Raw genomic sequence first — 21,552 nt, forward strand, 5'->3', positions numbered from 1 at the left:
AAGAACTACAAAAGACTCACGTGATTCACGCACAGAGTCTTCAACGTGATGGCGTTCACGTTGCAGGGAATTCATTGGCTAATACAGCCACCGCGGAAGCAACTAATCCGGCTTCCGTAGCCACAAAAAAGCGTACAGATAAGTATATAGACGGGGAAACTATGCTAGCAGTAAGAACGACCGTAAAAGGCGACTGTGCAGCACTACCCGTAAACTATCCACTCAATTATGCATACATAATCGATGCAAACTCCGTTCCTTTTGCTCGAATCCCTGGAGTGGGGGACAGAGTAATTCCAAACAGGAGCAGGAGGGGCTTCCTATTACTGGAAGCACACATGGGGTTGGGTCTGAAACACCAAACAATCAAAGCCTCTCTGAAAGAATTGCAATCAGAGTACTGGTGGCCAGGAATGAGTATAGATATTCAATGTTTTGCTCAAAATTGTGAAGACTGCAACAGAGATCGCAGTAATGAACAGGCCAGTGTAGTTTCAGGATCCCTTCTAGACAGCATAAGGCGGTCTATCTGCGCAATCAAAGAAGAGAAGCGCGTCCCAGTGTACACCATTAAGACGAAAAGCACTTGAAAAATTAGGCCACCAGCGCTCGGCTGACGCTAGAAACGGTTATAAAAGATTTGCGAGTCCATATCGGCATATACGCAATTACCACGTTCCATTCTGACCAGGGTCCTGCTTTCAGCTCTCGATCTTATGGGGAGGCCATGGCTAGCATGGGAATTGGGTTGTGGTATTCTTGTCAGTCATACAATAGTGTGATAGAAAGAAAAAACCGGGGCATAAAGCAATCTACAACAGCGAAGGTATTAGGTTCAGGCGCTGGGTGGGTCAAACATTTAATAAGTGTCCAGACTAGTCTTAACAACATGCCAAGAAATTCTCTAAAAGGTTTCAGCCCATACGAACTATTGTTCGGAATTAGAATGAACGTTCAGGACCTCGATAGTCAGATGTCAGTGGTACAAGAAGAAACGAAGCACTTTGATGTAAAAGACCGTTTGGCTGTTTTACAGGAACTGAATGAAACAAGAAAATCATTAAGCAACATAAAGTTAAAGCAACAGCCAAGTACCACTGACGAGGCACCACCCGCAACAGCCCCAGCAAGGCCTGTCTGGATTCCAAAGATTGGGGATCTAGTCAGAGAAAAGATCGCGGTTAAGAAGGAATTTGGGCCTTCTTACAGAAAAGCAGTACCTGTCTTGGCAGTCACCGGAACAAGATCAGTTGTGCTACCGCCCCTTGCTGGTAAAAAGGAGAACAGAGTCGTGTCCATCGATCTGGTTAAACCACAAGCATGTGGCCTATAATCAACAGTAGGCCCAGTGGACTCCCAAGAAACAACAGAATACCCAAACTTGCAACAATCCAAGAGGTTCAAACTGAAAGACTAATCACATTCGATCAGCCTGCAGTGCACAATGAAGGACTATGCAATAATGCCATGGAACTCGTGCCTCTTGAAACACAGATTGAAACAGTTCGTCAAGAAACAACACCAGTCTACAATGATGTGGCATCAGAAAGTGCTACCGAGAGACAGATTGAAAGAACAATCCCATCAATTGACAGAACTGCCTCTGGTTATTTCATCAACTTCGACAACTTCTCTGAAGATTTAAATGACCCCGAAGTGATGCCAGAAACAAAAATGTCTTTTAAAGAAAAAGCAACGGAACTCTTTCATCAATTGAAGGAAATCTACCTCATTTCCCCTTGGCTAGAGTTCTGGTTCGGTCTAGGTGTATTTTTCCTCTTGCTTTGGCTCATCATGGTACTATGTTTGGGAAAATTCATTGAAGGAAAATATATTACAATGGACACAGCAAGTCAGAACATCAACCTAGTCCTGAAACCACACAGATCATCCCACGTGAAGAAAAGAGAACTGTCAACAGTAAATGTCACAGCAATTCCAATACCTGGTGGGGTAGTATGGGAGAAAACTGACTATGAGATCTATGGTCCGGTCGAAATCCTGAAGTATCCTCATCAACTAAAGGTTTCCTTAAGTGACTTTTTAACACCTAGTACATTCTCTGATGATTGGGACTTTAACAGTATTAATGACATGATGTCTGATTTAGTAATGTCAGCTAGATTCACAGATCATGATTATTTACAAGGTTCATCTAGTTATGAGCAGTTATTCTGTTACACCCACTATGGGGATCATTACTTGCATAAATCTGCACAGCCTAGAAATGTTTTTATGTATAATCAATGGGAACATTGTTCTACACCACCTAAAAGCAGTTCTAAAGCATTTTTTGAGAAATTCAAATACTTCTCAGGGTTTAACACCAGTGATGCAGAAACGTTTTATTATAAACTGTTAGATAAAACAGGAATGAAAACAATGCTGACAAATTCTAAATTGATATATTCAGAAGCATTTTATGACAAAATGATGACATTTGGTTTTGATTATTGGAAAAATAATATTGAAACGAAAACCATTTGGGGTACAAAAGATTGGCAGGTGCAAGGCATAGAAGCACTATTTAGAACCTGCATGATACCAGAACAAATGTTATTTTTAAATGACACAATACACCAAACATCTTGTCTTGGCCTAGATAAGATCAAAGAAATGAAAACACCGTCTATACCAAAGCCAATACCTGAAAATGCAACAGCTGATATTGAGTTAGACGTGTCACAAATTTTACATTTCAACAGAACACATCCTGATTGGAAAAAGTGGTTAATCTGGCCTACAGACACAAATAGCTGTCAAGATAGGTTCCTGAATAAAACACAGGGGTTCAAAATGACCAGATTAGACCCGAGATATTCCCAGAGACAACATCCAGGGATTATAACAACATACAGTGTAGGGAGACTCTGCCTAGAATGGCTAACTACATCCACACTGGCTGAAATTAAGCAACACTTGTCTTTATTAAAAGATGGTGCTGATTTGCGCGATTTCATTCTTGGACCACGCAAACAGCGTCAAAAGCGTTTCATAGCGACCAGTATCCATGCTGCTTACAACGAGGCTTGGAAAGTAAAGCAAATTGAAACTGCTGAAAAAATACGAGAAATTGATCGTATTAATTTGGAGAAATCACTTTCTGTAGTAGACAATGGGTTAATGACTCTGTCTTCCAGAATATATTCTTTGGACAATATTGTATCCTCTGCCTTTGATGTGATAGACAGAGATTTGCTTATGTTACAACATGGCCAGTCTCAATTACGCTCTATTATAGAACTAGGCTGGACGCTGCAAAATCTTCGTTCAGGCTACGTGCCTTGGCGTTTAATCAACACAACGTCATTATTTTCCAGTTTTAACCTTACTGATAAACAGATCAGTTTGGCACAGAAAGGAGCAGACTATACAATCCTGAGCATCGAAAAACTCGAGAGATTATCATTGACAATGTCAGAGTCCTGTCATTGAATGGATAATACACGGAATTATCACCATTCCGATAACAACTTTCCGATTTAAAAAGTGCCTTGAATACATACCTGCTGGCCAGTATGAACAATTGGGTAAAGGATATGTAAAATCTATATGGAAATTACCATACACTAATTCTTGCTATAGTGACAGTGACAAAAATGTATTTCTTAGTGGTGACAACTGTAAACACTCACTAAGCGGTATACTTTTGTGTCAGGGTATTAATTTACACGGAGCATGTGATGGGAATTCAAACAACCTTTCATGCCACCAGCTAGTCACACCTGCAACTCAGATAGAGCCCTTCTTTATGCAACTTTCAAACGGGAGTTACATTCTTAGAACGGATCACAGGTGCTGTGGCCTCGCGCCAGGGAAAAGTTATCTAGTACAAGTAACGTCCATGGTCAAATGTTGCATGCAAGCATTGTTCCCGAGCGGGCCTCCAGACATAGTGACTCCCATCTGGCCTCGTCTGAGTCTCTATTCTATACGAATTGATACATTAAGCAAAATGAAATCTGTGCTTTTACAGACAACAGTGCCTATAACGTCATCTAAAGAGACGTATGATCTTCTAGTCGCAAGGACGGCTACTGAGGTCCATGACCTTTTATCAACAAATTGCCCTGTGCATTTCGTAGAAATGTTGAGCCAACTCCTTAACATGTCTAGTGCAACAAGCATCCCAGGCATATTTAAGACAGTCTTTACGGGACTGCTAACACCCTTCGAGGCAATTTTGGGAATCTTTCCTAATTTTGTGCACTCCATCTTTGGCGGCATACCACTATTTTTGGGACTCGTTGCAGGGATTCTATTTTTGACCATCCTGCTACGTTATGGCAAGCCTCGGCTCAGACATAGCTCCCATGGGAATGGAAGAGACAATCCTAGCAATGCGCTACAGGGACAGGATAACTAACGTCCTCGGATTGGCCAGGCTGAGAGATCTAAACATGACCTGGTTCCTTTCATTCAGACCGATATGGCAAAATTGCATTTTACCTGTGCTACGGTGTATGCTTTGCGGCGAGGAATGCGTGTTGGACATCTGTCTTTCACTTCCATCAGCAGTACCAATGGACGTCGATACTTTGCTAAGTCCAATAACGGCTCACGCATTGTGTTGTCCCCAGCGGCTACCAATCCTGATGACGGCATTCGTGGAGACTCCTGTACTACAGCCAAGTGGTAACAGTGGAGCGAGTGACAAAAGCAACATCATCCAGGTACAACGTTCTGTGAGCATTGCTGGTCCTGCCTTCGATGACAGCAATCATTCTCACACCTGCCAAGTTACAGCGCTATCTAATTTGGTTGAACTATCACCTGATTTTGTAGACCAATTCTTTGCGAGCCTGTCTGATACGATGTTCTCACCCATAGAGAAACAATAACTTTTGAGAAGCTTTTCCGACACACAGCGTTCCCATGAACTCTGAATTCGGCCTTCAGTTTTGATCAACAAAAACTGCCAGGAGCTTTGGAAATCTATTTTCTTTGAATTGGACAATTTTTTTTAAAAAAATATTGACCCTCTCTTTTTGGCACGAACAATTCTTTGCTTAACGTAAAAACTATTCTTAGAGAACAGAAGCTTCACACTTCTATTTCTAAAAAACATCTAGAGACATAACAACATTACACCAGCCTCTAGCACACATGTTATTACAATGCATTTTTATGTGATGATTTATCTCGCTTTTCTTCTGTCAGAGATACTTCATGTGTAATTCTTTTTGCATAATCGTTCATTGATTTCATATGCAATAATTTTTTTTGAATGATTAATATGCTTTAAAAAACGTACAGTACCTAAATTCCATGTATTACAAGTACGCCTATTTCGAATGCATTTATGTATTTTGGGGTGGGCAATGTTACACATGCATCTTATTGCTTAGTTTAGTAATTTTGATGGACATGTATACGTGGAGTGGGTGTTGCGTGCTTATCTAGGTTCCTGATCGATACTGTGACCTTATGCCCCTATTCGGCTATAAATCCATTTATTCCCTATATTGGCATAACCGTTCAAGTGCGATTTTCTGTAAAGTCATCTCTGGCCTCACACGAACAGAGCCACATTCCAGCATGACTCTCTGCTACTTCCTTTGCGACCAATTAGTGCAATGACAGAGCAACAGTCACTATCTGATATTCCTAGATAACACTCCGAGTTCTTCAACAAGATAAAAACTTAGCAAACCTGGAAATCCCCGCTTGCTATGTTTTGATTAGTAATAGAACTCTAATGAGCAACTGATAACTGTCACTTCCTAGTGACATCTTTAATTGACGTCTTATGTCCAGCAAACTTGCGTCAAACCCGGCACCTGTCGGGTATAAATATTACCAACGTTGCCTTAAGCAATGCGAAGCTGTGAGCGAAGCTGTGAGCTGTTAGCTGTGAGCGAATCTGTCGCTGCAGCCTGCTATCCTGTGGTGGTGAAGCTGCTGATTACCATTATCGCCGCTACAGCGCGAACTATGGTACAGTACGCTTGAGGAGCCGTGCAGCCGTCCTCTGCGAAGACATCCAGCCGATTCCAGCTGCCCGCGGACGCTGTCACCCCTCCTTCCTCGACGCGCTGAGAGAAGCCGCTGCATTTCTCGTGCAGAGAAATCCAGTCCCGGCGCTTCCAGTTTACCCTCGCAGGTGACTGGGATATCGAGAGAGACCCCTGAAGGAGATACCAATCCTCCATCATTCTATTCAGAGGTATGGTGTTGACTAAACCCTTAGACGAGAATTCTTGAAACAAACCTTGGCAAAACCAACTTAACTTAAGCTACTTACTTACTCCCCCTTCTCACGTGTTAGGCTTAGGTCAGGCACACTGGGGTAGGCTTAGTTAGAAGCACCAGTTGAGTATGTTAGCCTAATGTATATATGACTGTATATAAGTTTTATTACTTTTAAACCATTGTATGGCTAAGAAACCATATCAATGCTTTTACAGTTCTATTTCGCAATACTTATCTTACTGTACGTACTTTTTATAATAACAGTTATTGCAATTGTGGCAATACATTTCTCTTGTACGAGAAGAAAGACTGTTCAATAAATGTTAACCCTTTATTGATACACGCCCGTCTCTCTATTCTCTACATACTGTGAAAGAAAACTGCACTAGACTGACTGAGTGAAATCTATGTCTATTGTTTCACACGACCCTAAAGATCGACTCTTGATCTGAGGAGCAAAGTTGTCATGTTGCACGGTTGTTGGAAAACTGAATCCCTTCTTGTCTGTGCCAAGGAAGCTGATCACTTCCTATGCAGAGAAGAAAGTTTCCAGTGACCTCTGAGCTAGTTGGTAACACAACCCAATTAAGTTTAGCATAGTCAGTGGAGGCCTGGAATATAAGCAGTTCCACGTCGATACTACTGTTTATGTTATTCCAATGCGCAGGGCCTAGTGGGAAACTAGGAACTACACTACAGAGTGTTAGCAGACTCAAACTCAGTCCTGCTTAGGTATACATTTTTTTAACTATCCTGTCTTCAATTAAATAAGGATGCACTGGAATTTGAAGTATAAAAATATAGCCTGAAGCAATGAGAATGCTTATTGGACCCTGGTACTATGTCAGTGATTATGCTCGATGGCATAGGGACCATTGATAGAAGGTTTTTTGATCTTATAAAATGGGCATGCATTTCGTATGATAGCAGAAATGGAGATAACAGAAATCTGGAACATTTCAGGAAATACAATGCAAACTAATATATTATGAATTTTACTGGTGATATTCTGCTTTATATTTTACTGATTTCATGCCACTATTATGAAAACTGTAGGAATTTTATACACGGAGGCTGTCATCTCCCATAATATATATGGGGTATTATCTTAACTGATTATAATGCTAATGCGTGTTACTTTCTGTTGAAAATGCATTTTAGTCAAACAGATGCAACTATACGGACTTCCACCTTGCACAGCTTTTACTGCTTATACCCCTGCACTGAGACATGTTTTTGCTCTCCACATCAAATACACAAATATTTACAAGTGTTCCAAATAATGGACTGCAATACTTTGTTTTAATGATCTAATGCATATTTTGTTTTTACAGTTGTCAGTAATGCGTGGCTGGAAACTCTACTACCAGTTATAGAAAGTTTGCCTAAAGAGACTATCAGACATGAGGTAACGTGGTTTTACTTTGTGCGATTTAAGTTTAAAATATCTGTCATATCGTTAAAGTGAAAAGGATTCTGATAAACTCTTTCCTAAATATATCCATCTCAACAACTTTGCTGAGGACTTGTGCATTGAAAACATTATCCAAGGCGGATTAGTTCTACAAGTTCAAAGCTCTGCAGAGTGACTTCATACTCTACGTAGTTGTGATGCATATGCTTGCAACTATGATTAGGAGCCCTTCACTAGCTTTTCACTGGAGCTCTACGTGCTTCTTTTGCATTCTGTATTCACCACAAATATGGTGGTAGAGGCTACACTATCTTAACTAGAGAAGTGCCATGATCCTAATGAGTTAAACCGAGAAAAATTGACATAAAAGCCTCACCCACATAATTGTGGCATGCTTCATCATAGGCAATTCTGTCCTACCTTGTTTGGATATTACCATCAATGTGGTCTCAACCTTAGGGTGGGGTAGATCAAACAATTCTTTACTGGATAAAACTAAGACCCAGATCGAATCTTTTAAACTACCTCAGTGTAAACCCAAAAGATATCTCTTTATTAAGTGGGTACACCAAGCAGTATTAAAAATATCTATTAAATGAAACAGAAAAATCTCTGCAATACTTCCTACCAGCATATTTCAGCCCCTATCTATAGCCCAAAAGGGTTAAAGGCCTTCATCAGGGGATATTTCAACCCCTATCTATAGCCCAAAAGGGTTAAAGGTTTTCATCAGGGGAACTAGGATCCCCTGGGTGTCCAGGTCCTCACTAGAACCATGCTAGCTGTAAGAGGGTCTTACCTTCTCAGCCTATCATATGTAAGCTATTCTACATTTAGGGGGTTCAGGCTCTATTGGTGTCAATGGAGGGAATCACTCCTGTAGTCCTACATTCATCAAGGAAGTGGACCCACGCTTCCACCAATTTCTTCCTCCATGGAACGCACTCACCTGGTGAGAGCAAATGCAGTCCACAGAGAAAGAAATACATGCAATGTACAGCATGGTTCAAAATAATTGCCAATGCCAACTGGTCCGATAGGTTCCATTTATTGTCTTAGGCGTCGTCAGTGATTTTTTTAATGGAGTCAAATTGAAGTTTGAAAGAAATATTGACATCCTCAACATTCCAAATAACATCAGACAAGAAAATTCAAAAGTTTGTATTTTTTTCTTAGGCTGAACTTGTGAAATTTGAAATACATTCTTAAAGGAAACAAGCAAATCATTCCTATTTCTAAGTTCCCTTGCAGTTTAAACAAAAAATAATCATAATGTTTTCTGACATAGTATCGTATGATCAAGCAAATTAACTTTGAGGCTACTATCATATTCTGCTTCAGAACAAAATTTGAATTTTTTTCTCTGCAAATAGTGTCAGAAGAAGAAAGGAGGATGATATGATGTGCCAAAACCTGAAATAGAATTTGAAGAAAGGCTTTTTCAGGCATTCAACCTTTCTGGCTGGGGGCTTCTCTCTCTTTTTTTGTTAGGTAATGGTGAATACAGACCATGTAGCTAGAAAGTCAGAAAAAACTTGGAGAAAATCCTCCTTGGAGGAAGATAAAATCAACTACAAAAAGAATCTTAATATCTATCACAAAGCCATACGATCAGCACGGAAAAACCACATGACTGCTCAGTTAGAAGCAGCTGGCAATGATGCAAAAGTTTTATATCAGATTGTCAATACATTTTTGAAACCAACAGCTTGTGAAAGTGCAGACATGGCTTCACAACATCTCTGTGATAGTATTTCCTGTTTTTTCTCTGAAAAAATTGATGCCATCTATAATAAAATAGAGGCACTTAGCTCTGATATAAGTAGCCAGGACAACTATACTTTATTACAGACAGCACCCATCAACACCTATTCTTTCAATGTTTTTCCTGAAATATCACTAATAGAGGTCCAGAAACTGTTCACTGACATTAAAAGTGGAAGCCCAGCGGACCTGCTTCCAGCCAGACTTATGGGTCCTCTAGGGAGTACACTAGGCCCTGATGTTCAGAGACTGGTGAATCTATCACTCTCATCCGGAGTTGTCCCACAGTGCTGGAAAAAAGCCCTAGTTAGACCCATTAGGAAGAATACATCTATTCCTTGGACCAACATGTCTAACCTGAGGCCTATCTCCCTCTTGCCATTTCTAGGGAAAATCATCGAAAAGCACACCAATAAGCATCTATCTACCTACCTAGAACAATCTGGTAGTCTCGATCCATCACAGTCAGGTTTTAGGCCAAAATTCAGTACTGAAACGGCCTTGCTGTCGATAACAGACGATCTACGGCTGTACCAGGACAAGGGCTACTCAGTTGTCCTGGTGCTGCTAGACTTGTCGGCAGCGTTCGATACGATCTCCCATACCATCCTGATCGAACGACTGTCTGTGAGTGGAATCGGCGGTAGAGCACTGGACTGGATCAAGAGCTTCCTCTCCAACCGCACCCAATCTGTCACCATAGGTGAATTTAGGTCGGAAGAGGTTAACATTACCAAGGGGGTCCCGCAGGGTTCTTGTTTGAGCCCGACCTTATTTAAAACCTATGTGGCTCCCTTGGCAGATGTTACTAGAGCTTTTGGATTCTGCCCAGTGTCCTACGCTGATGATACGCAGCTGCTCTTCCCCTTTAAACAACTTACTCCGGAAGTTATACAATCCTTTTCCGATGGGATGAAGGCAGTTGCAAGATGGATGTCTTCCAACTTTCTTCAATGTAATGTTGGAAAGACAGAGGTGATGCTCTTCGGGGAAGCCAGGGCTCATTGGTCCCTTGATTGGTGGCCTTCTGATTTGGGCCCAGTTCCTGAGCCCAAAACAATAATCAAGAACCTAGGAGTTAGATTGGAGCCGGAGTTGACCATGAAGCAAAATGTCAATATTACTGTGGGAACCTGCTTCCATGTGATTGGTCTCCTCCGTAGAATTTTTCCTTTCCTCCCTGACTCCCATAGGAAAACTTTAGTTCAGGCTTTAGTTATTAGCCGCCTTGATTATTGTAACGGTCTTCTGGCAGGTGCAAATGAGGAGGTTTTAGATCGTCTGCAGGTGGTGCAAAATACGGCAGCTAGGTTGGTGCTCAACGCACCCCCCAGATCCCCCTCCAAACCGTTACTTCACAAACTTCACTGGTTACCAATACGCCAACGAGTGAAGTTCAAGACCTGCTGCATCATTCACAAGGGCCTCAATCAATTGGGACCAGAGTATTTGGCCAGCAAATTTGTACCTTATGTCCCAACTCGGGCCCTTAGATCCAGTGACCAGTTGTTACTGAGTGTTCCTAAAATAACTAAATCTAGGCTAGGTGGCAGGGCTCTGTCTGTAGTAGGTCCCAACCTCTGGAACTCCCTCCCACTCTCTTTGAGGCAATGCCATAACCATCTTCAATTCAGGAAACGCCTGAAAACTTTTTTGTTTAGTGCATTCTAACTTGCACCTTTTTGGTTATAGGAGCTCTCATAACACTTTTAACTTCATTGCTTCCTTTATCAGTTTCATTACCGGTTGTCAAAAGCGCGGAGATACTCCTACGGGAGTTTATTCACAGCGCTATACAAGCACGCAAATAAAATAAATAAAATAAATAAATGTATTGATTATAAAGAGCTAAATGCAATTACAATGTGAAATAGTTACCCTTCAATCCTATTTCACTCCAACTTGATTACCACAGTTGACCTGAGAGAAGCAAACAGTCGTATGAGAATACGGGAGGGGGCTGAATGGAAAATGTCATTTCATTCTAGATGTGGTCACCTCAAATATTGGGTCATGTCTATTGGGCTTTCTAACACTGTGGCTGCTTTCCAACATTTTATTAACTAAATATGTACTGAATTTCTGAATGTTTACATGGTGGTATACTTAGATGACAACCTAATATACTCCAACATCTCTGAGATGAATATTGCACTCACGTCAGTGAAATCCCTGCCACACTTTTTACCCTAAACCAGAGAAATGTCTGATTGAAACCCCCAGTATCACTTTGTTGGGTTTTCAGATTTCTTGATAAGTAATTAGTATTGACTTCTCTAAGGTGTAAGCAATGCTTGAAGGGCCAACCCCTCAATTTGTAAAAGTACAAAGTCTCATCTGGTTTGCCAATTTGTGTCTGCAGTTCATGCAAGACTAATAAATGATCTTGCTTTGTTTAGTAATAAGAACAAACATTTCTAAAACTAAACGTAGACTTTACATCAGCCCCTTTACTGAGAGACCCTGATGTATTATTGCCTGATGTAGAAGAAATCAATGTATTTTATTATGTAAAAGGAGTACTATCATAATATGATTACAAGACTCAAGCTTTCTATCCTATACCCATCTCAGATGTAGGTTCATACACCATCTCAGAAACTGAAACTGCAACATGTACAACAGAGAAGTACTAGCAATCAAAGACACATTCTTCACTTGATGCATTAGGGGCACATCCTAAGATCACGGTGGACAAAACTATAAGAATTGTTGAATTATATTTTCATGAAGTGCACCAATGCCCATTATGCCCTGTGCACACTTTTTCTCAAATTCAACTATGTAGTCACTTCCAGACTTGGGCATAGACTTGGCAAGACAGATGCCCTCTTATGACTAACTGAAGACGTTTAAGTGGTTTACACCTTCCTCACATCATACAAAAAGTAGATTTGATGATGCTTCTGTTTTTCTGAAGAAATTATCAAGAAAGCACAGGAAACCATAGTGATCCAACAAAGGATACAAGGAGAACATACAAAGATCTTTAGGCAGCAGATCTATTCAACAAACTGTTGTGAAATGATGTTATGGCTCTCTGGTAACTGGGCTTACAAGACTTAGGAAGATGTTCTAGCTGAAAAGTAGCTATTTTTAGTGCCCTCACCTAAAACCATTGATATACGAATGCATCAAGAAGTGCATTATCTGCTTTCAATCGAAGCCTCTCAAACAACGACAATAGGATTGTTGCATCACTTATAAACTCCAATGCAATCCACAAACATGATTTCAATGGGCTTACTCTTGGAGATTCCTCACTCCAATAGGTATGCAACAGTGATGGACGTAGTGGATTATTTGATTACAATTTATCTCTTTACTCCACTAAGAAATTACCCCCAACAGTAGAACTAGTTGGAATCTTTTTAGTCCACATTTCATTTCATAAACTTTTATTCGATTATAAAAAATTTGCATAATCATAAAAAGTACAATTTTATAAAAATCATCAGTTTATACAGAAATAGACGTGTTGTGATTTATAAAACAATGCCCTTGCGAGTTTTTAATGCTTTTTTTAGGAAAGTCACTATCATTTTAGCTTCGTGGGGGTTTGCCGGTGACTGAAGATAAGCAAGAGCTGGGTATGTGCTTCTAAGGCCACTTGAGCGAAGGAGGGGAAGGATCCATTTTTTTCTGGCTACTCTGTAGAATTTGCAGAACAGTGTGACATGGACCGTTGATTGTTTAGAGACTCCGTCACACGGACAACAGATCATGACCCTAGACCAATTATACTGTTCCGGGAATGAAACCAAGCGGAAGAAGAGATCGAACCGGAGCCTTGTCAATAGAAACTTTTCATAGTTCGAAAGAAAAAACTTCAGGTAGGGCTGTATCAGTTTCTCTGTTTGCAATAGGCAGAACTTTCCGTTTTGTGTTTTTACGATCTCTGCCTGATTGCGAAGTTCTCTTAGATGACCCATGCATAGTTCTTTAAGTTGTTTCTTTGAAATATCCTCTATTGAAGGTGGATCTAAGAAATATTGCTCCCGGTCAAGATCTTGGAAAAATTTGGAGATGTAATTGAGCCAGGGAATTTTCCTCCAGTGGACTAGACTGAGGCAGTCGGTAATGATGGAACGCGTTATGTGGCTTTCTGGATTGCACCATATGCGATGCCATAGGATGAGGGGCTGGCAGCGTAGGGTGTCTGTTATAAATTCCATCCCTAGCTCCCGATGTGATGCTAGAATCGGGGAGCTTTGGGGAAGAGCCAGAACATACTTGATGAAGGCGTTCTCCGTTACCTGTAGTTGGTTAATGCTTCCATGGCCCCAGATGCCTGCTCCATAGCTAGCCACGCTATGGCATTTTGCATAATATAGCGTTAGCAGTTCCGAAGGAGCTGGTTTGCCGAGTTTTCTGGAAAAGGCACATAGTGCTGATGTTGCTCGGCAAAAATTAAGGTTTCTGGCTTCGATGGCTTTACGCCATGTCATTGAATCATCTACAAGTATACCCAGATAAGGATATACTGATGTTTTTTCCAGCTTGGTGTTGTTTATGTGTATGGATTTTTGGGTTCCGTGTTTGGGTCCTATGATCATTGTAAATGTTTTCTTTGTATTTACTTTTAGACCCAGGGAGTCCATGAATGTCACATATTTGTTCAACTGACGCTGGAGTTGGATGGCTGTTCGGGCCAGGATGACCGAATCGTCAGCGTAGAGGAGGATGGGTATAGGGCGGCGTGCTATCTGTGGGAGGTCCTGACTCCCTGCCAACATAGCTTTTTCAATCCCGTTGGTGTATAGATTGAATAAAAAGGGAGCCAGCACGCACCCTTGCCTTACACCTCTTGTGATTTTGAAGGGACGTGATAGTTCGCCACCAATGCCGTAACGCACTCGGCCTTCTGCGTTGGTATATAGACCCCGAAGAAAGGCCAGTATAGGTGGGTCTACTCCAAGATTGGTCATGATATCCCACAGCTTTGCGTGCTGAACACAGTCAAAGGCCGCGCTTAGGTCTACATATACCAGGTGGATTTTTCCTTCTTTTGCGCGTGTGTATTTTCCGGCCAGAAGGGTCAGATTTAAGGCCTGTTCTACCGTTCCGAGCCCCTTCTGGAATCCATATTGCAGGTCTGTAAAGATGTTGTTTTCCTGGGCCCAAGATTGTAATCGGTCCAGGAGTAATCGACCTGCAATTTTACCTGTGGAGTCCAGAAGGGAGATCGGCCGGTAACACGCGGGATCATTTCGGTCCCCTTTCTTAAATATTGGCACAAGGGTGGATGATGACCATGATGGAAGGAGACTGATTTCGGTAACTGCTGTCATTACCCGAGTTATTATTAGTGACCAATATTTGCTGTTGTATAAGAACAGGTCCATAGGTACCCCGTCAGGGCCGGGAGCCTTACCAGTTTTTGACGCTTTAATTGCTTTTCTGACCTCACTGACAGTGAAGCGTAGATCGATGGGGCGAAAATTTTTCTCAGCTCCGTCCTCGCCTTCTGTTTGAGAGATGTCTGTTGATTGGCCGAAAATTTTTGTGAAGTGGTAGACCCAGTCGTTCTCAGTTACTGCTACGTCAAGATGATATGGATCGGTGTTGTTGTCTAAAAAAGGTGATCTAATAACCTGCCAAAAAGTAATACTATCCTTCTTTAGTGCACTCTCATGCAGTTGGCACCATAGATCTTTCTTTATCTGGTGCCTTCGGTTTTTCCTAGCTTTATTGTACATTTTCCTCCGAAGTGAGATTAATTGAACGTCTCTTGGTTTTTGTCGAAGGGCTTCTTTTAAGGATGTTAGGGCCTTTCTGCAATCTGAGTTGAACCATCTCTTTGTTTGGGGTTTTGGTTTATTTGCCATATGTTTAAATAATTCATCTCTTATTGCCCCTTGGATGTTGTGAAAAGAGGCAATAATTAGTGCGGGGGAGGCCTCTGCGGACAAGCAATCCCTTTGCCAGGGGTACGTTTTTTCGAGTATCCTTTGCGAGGTAACTTCGGGGTTGACTTTCGCCCATTTGATGGCGTACCCGTTCTTCTTCTTTATTGCTATTGATTGTTGGTCAAGAGAGCTGGTTTTTATTTTGTGAGGACATGCTTCTTCTATGATGAGCTCCAAGCTTAGGGGATAGTGGTCACTAATCGGACTGGACCCTACTTTGTAGTTCTTTAGCGATCTTTTGCAGGTATTAGAGGCTAAAATAAAGTCAATGGTAGACGCACAACCTCGCCCGTGGAAGGTGGGTAAGAATTCCTGGGGCGGGACGACTAGTTCATTTACGAAGTCTAGGTCCAGAGTGAATATGGTTTCGTTGAACTTATTTCCGCTTTGAGTGTGTAAGAAGTGAGGGATGGGGTTTCCGGATTCCGATTGCAGGCCACAGATTCCACTTTTGTGGCTTGGGCATAGTGGATGGTTGAAATCACCTCCCCAAATGAATTTCATTGTCGCGTTTAAGTTCGCGCTTTGTAGTGTGGATATGTGGGCCACCATTTCATCTAGGTAGGTACAGCAGTCCGAAGTACCTGTGTTATTGTAATAGTTTATGAGTATGAATATGTTTCTCGATGCTGTGGTCTGGTGGGTAATTTGGATGATTTGAAAAATGGGTGTTTCTTTTGTTAGCTTTACCGTGACTGCTATGGTGTTTGAGAAATAGATCATGAGCCCGCCTTTTGGTCTTCCCATTGTGCTTGGCGTTGCTTTGGTAAAAAATGTCTTATATCCCACTAGGTGGAGGGGGGATGTACGCCAGGTCTCTTGTAGGCACAAGATTTGGTGGCTGCCTGCTATTTCCAGCCATTGAGGGCATGCTATTTTTCCAGTTAGACCTGCGACGTTCCAGAAGGCTATGCCTATACTCATGGCCTCTTTGTCTATCGAGATAGCGGGTACTGTGTTAGGGTTGGTAGGGATTTCTGTGGCTAACTCTTGCTCGTTGGGTGGTCTTCCACTCGTGGTCAGTTCTACGAGGGGAGTGTAGGTCAAAAGGTTGTTTAAATGGATCGTTGGTGTCTCCGAAATGTCATGCAAGTTTGGTGGAACTATCAAATGCTTGTCAGAGGCAGAGTGGTGTAGGACATCTACTGTGCGGTAGCTAGGTTCGACCGTAAATGGTCAATCGACCATATCAAGGCACTCGAATCGGTTTTGGGTCGGGAAGCCCTGCCAACCTTCGTATGCCGAGTAAGGTCTGTCCTGCCAGTATGGGACCTGGCCATCGACATACCTTTCTCTTGGCCCCCCCCTGTCTAGGTACTCACGTGTGTAATCCCTCTGGCTCCATGGTGTTTGATGCCATGAGTCCTGGTTACGCTGGGCTTTGGGGTGATGGTGCCATTCCCAGGGTGGGAAGTTGTGATGTTGTTTCGCTGGGGGGTAAAAGAAAGAAAGGTGGCGGGCATCTATTCCCCCTTTCTTCTCGAGTTGTGGCCAGGCACAGATGTAGTCTACCGTTGCTGGATCTCTGCATGTTACAATGATGCAGTCACCGCGTGTTGTTTTCTTTGTTTTTCCTATCCAAGCTACCCTGCGTGCTGACGTGATCCCTCCCGATAGATGAGATTCGAGAGGTCTGTTTATGCTGAGCCACTGCATGGCCTTGTTTTTAAGTGACCATGCAGTTTCTGGGGTGTCCTCCGCTAGCTCAGGTACTCCTGTTAGAACTATTGTAAAGGGAGTAGCTTCGGGAGGCAAATGGGCTGGACGTCTAACTGTGGGAAATTTTTTCGGGGTTGTTTCTGCAGTATTTTTAGATACTTTTTGAGAGGGTGGTGATTTCGTGAGCTGGGGATCGGGTTTTTCTAGGGGGACTCTACTGGAATCTGCGTTTTGTGTTGGACGTGAGGTATGTGCGGTGACCTTGCCTATAGTTGCTGCTTGCTGTGCTTTATGTTGCGTTGGTTTCTCCTGCTGGGAATGGGGCGTATTTACAGTTAGTTTGGGTGTGGTGGACGGTGGATTTGAATTTTTCTGTATTGTAGATGTTGCGTTTGGGATATTGACTGCTTTCTGTGTATGTTTTTGGTTTGATTTTTTTGGTTGGTGTGAGATGGTTCGCTGGCCCTTTACGTCTATCCTGGTATTTGTGTCTAGGAGAGTAGCCGATATTATTGTCAGTTGAGCTTCGAGGTTTCTGATGCTCAGCTGAATTGGCTTTAAATATTGATAGAGTAAATCTTTGGTGGTGGTGAGCACTTGTGACGTAATTCTACAGGTCTTACATTGCTCTGATGTATTGTTGTTAGAAATTGCCTTGTGTGGGAGGATAGGATCGGAAATATACAGTGTGGTGTTAGAGGATGGGGAGTTTGAATGGGTCGTGGATGAACTGTGTGTTTTTCCACTAAGTGTTGGGCGGGCCTCCGATATTACCCCATCCCTCTCACTATGCTGGGGCAAATTTTCGATGGTTTGGGTATTTCCTTGAGTTTGACATCCCTCTAAGTCGGGAGTTGCTTCCAAGTCTTCTGATGTTATCGAAGGGTCCGACTCAGAGTGCGTGACTGACAGGTCAACTACTGAAGGAACGGTGTGTGGTTCTGTGGTTAGTAGAAACACTGGGAGTGAGCTGTTTTGGGAGGTCAGATTGATTGGAGATGCAGCGCTCGCTATAGCGCCAAGTGATGAGCGCTTAGCATTTGCGATCATAAGGTCCATTGAGACTCTCTTTTCTATTATAGCTATACTTTGGTTTATTGTGTCGTTGACCCGTGATAGGAATAGGTCGATGGGACCTGTGACTTGTGCTACCTCCTGTGCGTGCTTGGATTTAGGTTTGGAAGCACTTCTGGTTTTCGGCGGCATGCTTGCTTGTTCCTGGGTCGTCGATGTTAGGGGAATGGCCCGGTCCGGTCTCTGCCGGGCACTAACGGGCAACAACGGGCCCGCCCTTGGCCCGGGCTTTGCCCCGGGCTGCGTCCCGCGCAGCGGGTGCCGCGAGAAGTTATTGCGCTTCGCTGGGGGCGGGGCACTGGAAGGGGGCGCGGCTCTCGCAGGAAGAGGACCAGCTGGAGATGGTGAATGCTGGTCCTCGCAGTCCTGGGGCCGGCGCCTCGTCCTCCTCTGCGGCCTCCCTCTCCCGGTCGCGCTGCGGGGCTTCTGGTGGTGAACTGAGCTACTCCTGTAGCGGAAAACGGCAGCTGAAGCAAAGAGTAAGTCCTTTGGCAATTGGGCTGTATCCACGAGTGGCACCCGCGCAGCGGGTGCCGCAAGAAGTTATTGCGCTTCGCTGGGGGCGGGGCACTGGAAGGGGGCGCGGCTCTCGCAGGAAGAGGACCAGCTGGAGATGGTGAATGCTGGTCCTCGCAGTCCTGGGGCCGGCGCCTCGTCCTCCTCTGCGGCCTCCCTCTCCCGGTCGCGCTGCGGGGCTTCTGGTGGTGAACTGAGCTACTCCTGTAGCGGAAAACGGCAGCTGAAGCAAAGAGTAAGTCCTTTGGCAATTGGGCTGTATCCACGAGTGGCACCCGCGCAGCGGGTGCCGCGAGAAGTTATTGCGCTTCGCTGGGGGCGGGGCACTGGAAGGGGGCGCGGCTCTCGCAGGAAGAGGACCAGCTGGAGATGGTGAATGCTGGTCCTCGCAGTCCTGGGGCCGGCGCCTCGTCCTCCTCTGCGGCCTCCCTCTCCCGGTCGCGCTGCGGGGCTTCTGGTGGTGAACTGAGCTACTCCTGTAGCGGAAAACGGCAGCTGAAGCAAAGAGTAAGTCCTTTGGCAATTGGGCTGTATCCACGAGTGGCACCCGCGCAGCGGGTGCCGCGAGAAGTTATTGCGCTTCGCTGGGGGCGGGGCACTGGAAGGGGGCGCGGCTCTCGCAGGAAGAGGACCAGCTGGAGATGGTGAATGCTGGTCCTCGCAGTCCTGGGGCCGGCGCCTCGTCCTCCTCTGCGGCCTCCCTCTCCCGGTCGCGCTGCGGGGTTTCTGGTGGTGAACTGAGCTACTCCTGTAGCGGAAAACGGCAGCTGAAGCAAAGAGTAAGTCCTTTGGCAATTGGGCTGTATCCACGAGTGGCACCCGCGCAGCGGGTGCCGCGAGAAGGTATTGCGCTTCGCTGGGGGCGGGGCACTGGAAGGGGGCGCGGCTCTCGCAGGAAGAGGACCAGCTGGAGATGGTGAATGCTGGTCCTCGCAGTCCTGGGGCCGGCGCCTCGTCCTCCTCTGCGGCCTCCCTCTCCCGGTCGCGCTGCTGGGCTTCTGGTGGTGAACTGAGCTACTCCTGTAGCGGAAAACGGCAGCTGAAGCAAAGAGTAAGTCCTTTGGCAATTGGGCTGTATCCACGAGTGGCACCCGCGCAGCGGGTGCCGCGAGAAGTTATTGCGCTTCGCTGGGGGCGGGGCACTGGAAGGGGGCGCGGCTCTCGCAGGAAGAGGACCAGCTGGAGATGGTGAATGCTGGTCCTCGCAGTCCTGGGGCCGGCGCCTCGTCCTCCTCTGCGGCCTCCCTCTCCCGGTCGCGCTGCGGGGCTTCTGGTGGTAAACTGAGCTACTCCTGTAGCGGAAAACGGCAGCTGAAGCAAAGAGTAAGTCCTTTGGCAATTGGGCTGTATCCACGAGTGGCACCCGCGCAGCGGGTGCCGCGAGAAGTTATTGCGCTTCGCTGGGGGCGGGGCACTGGAAGGGGGCGCGGCTCTCGCAGGAAGAGGACCAGCTGGAGATGGTGAATGCTGGTCCTCGCAGTCCTGGGGCCGGCGCCTCGTCCTCCTCTGCGGCCTCCCTCTCCCGGTCGCGCTGCGGGGCTTCTGGTGGTGAACTGAGCTACTCCTGTAGCGGAAAACGGCAGCTAAAGCAAAGAGTAAGTCCTTTGGCAATTGGGCTGTATCCACGAGTGGCACCCGCACAGCGGGTGCCGCGAGAAGTTATTGCGCTTCGCTGGGGGCGGGGCACTGGAAGGGGGCGCGGCTCTCGCAGGAAGAGGACCAGCTGGAGATGGTGAATGCTGGTCCTCGCAGTCCTGGGGCCGGCGCCTCGTCCTCCTCTGCGGCCTCCCTCTCCCGGTCGCGCTGCGGGGCTTCTGGTGGTGAACTGAGCTACTCCTGTAGCGGAAAACGGCAGCTGAAGCAAAGAGTAAGTCCTTTGGCAATTGGGCTGTATCCACGAGTGGCACCCGCGCAGCGGGTGCCGCGAGAAGTTATTGCGCTTCGCTGGGGGCGGGGCACTGGAAGGGGGCGCGGCTCTCGCAGGAAGAGGACCAGCTGGAGATGGTGAATGCTGGTCCTCGCAGTCCTGGGGCCGGCGCCTCGTCCTCCTCTGCGGCCTCCCTCTCCCGGTCGCGCTGCGGGGCTTCTGGTGGTGAACTGAGCTACTCCTGTAGCGGAAAACGGCAGCTGAAGCAAAGAGTAAGTCCTTTGGCAATTGGGCTGTATCCACGAGTGGCACCCGCGCAGCGGGTGCCGCGAGAAGTTATTGCGCTTCGCTGGGGGCGGGGCACTGGAAGGGGGCGCGGCTCTCGCAGGAAGAGGACCAGCTGGAGATGGTGAATGCTGGTCCTCGCAGTCCTGGGGCCGGCGCCTCGTCCTCCTCTGCGGCCTCCCTCTCCCGGTCGCGCTGCGGGGCTTCTGGTGGTGAACTGAGCTACTCCTGTAGCGGAAAACGGCAGCTGAAGCAAAGAGTAAGTCCTTTGGCAATTGGGCTGTATCCACGAGTGGCACCCGCGCAGCGGGTGCCGCGAGAAGTTATTGCGCTTCGCTGGGGGCGGGGCACTGGAAGGGGGCGCGGCTCTCGCAGGAAGAGGACCAGCTGGAGATGGTGAATGCTGGTCCTCGCAGTCCTGGGGCCGGCGCCTCGTCCTCCTCTGCGGCCTCCCTCTCCCGGTCGCGCTGCGGGGCTTCTGGTGGTGAACTGAGCTACTCCTGTAGCGGAAAACGGCAGCTGAAGCAAAGAGTAAGTCCTTTGGCAATTGGGCTGTATCCACGAGTGGCACCCGCGCAGCGGGTGCCGCAAGAAGTTATTGCGCTTCGCTGGGGGCGGGGCACTGGAAGGGGGCGCGGCTCTCGCAGGAAGAGGACCAGCTGGAGATGGTGAATGCTGGTCCTCGCAGTCCTGGGGCCGGCGCCTCGTCCTCCTCTGCGGCCTCCCTCTCCCGGTCGCGCTGCGGGGCTTCTGGTGGTGAACTGAGCTACTCCTGTAGCGGAAAACGGCAGCTGAAGCAAAGAGTAAGTCCTTTGGCAATTGGGCTGTATCCACGAGTGGCCCACATATTTCATCTAGAAGATCTTACTGAT

General features: G+C 45.7%; 1 protein-coding gene across 2 annotated transcripts in view; it reads left to right on the forward strand.

Moving 5' to 3' along the window:
* Positions 1–21,552, forward strand: part of PPP4R4 (protein phosphatase 4 regulatory subunit 4) — a 1,899,245-nt gene that overhangs the window by 424,428 nt on the left and 1,453,265 nt on the right. For both annotated transcript variants that reach the window (XM_086937722.1, XM_086937723.1), the window contains exon 5: positions 7,527–7,600. In XM_086937722.1, coding sequence (XP_086793848.1) covers positions 7,527–7,600 — 74 coding nt within the window. The remainder of the gene's footprint in view (positions 1–7,526; positions 7,601–21,552) is intronic.

This window comes from Lissotriton vulgaris, chromosome 9, assembly GCF_964263255.1.
Source record: "Lissotriton vulgaris chromosome 9, aLisVul1.2, whole genome shotgun sequence".
Taxonomy (NCBI): domain Eukaryota; kingdom Metazoa; phylum Chordata; class Amphibia; order Caudata; family Salamandridae; genus Lissotriton; species Lissotriton vulgaris.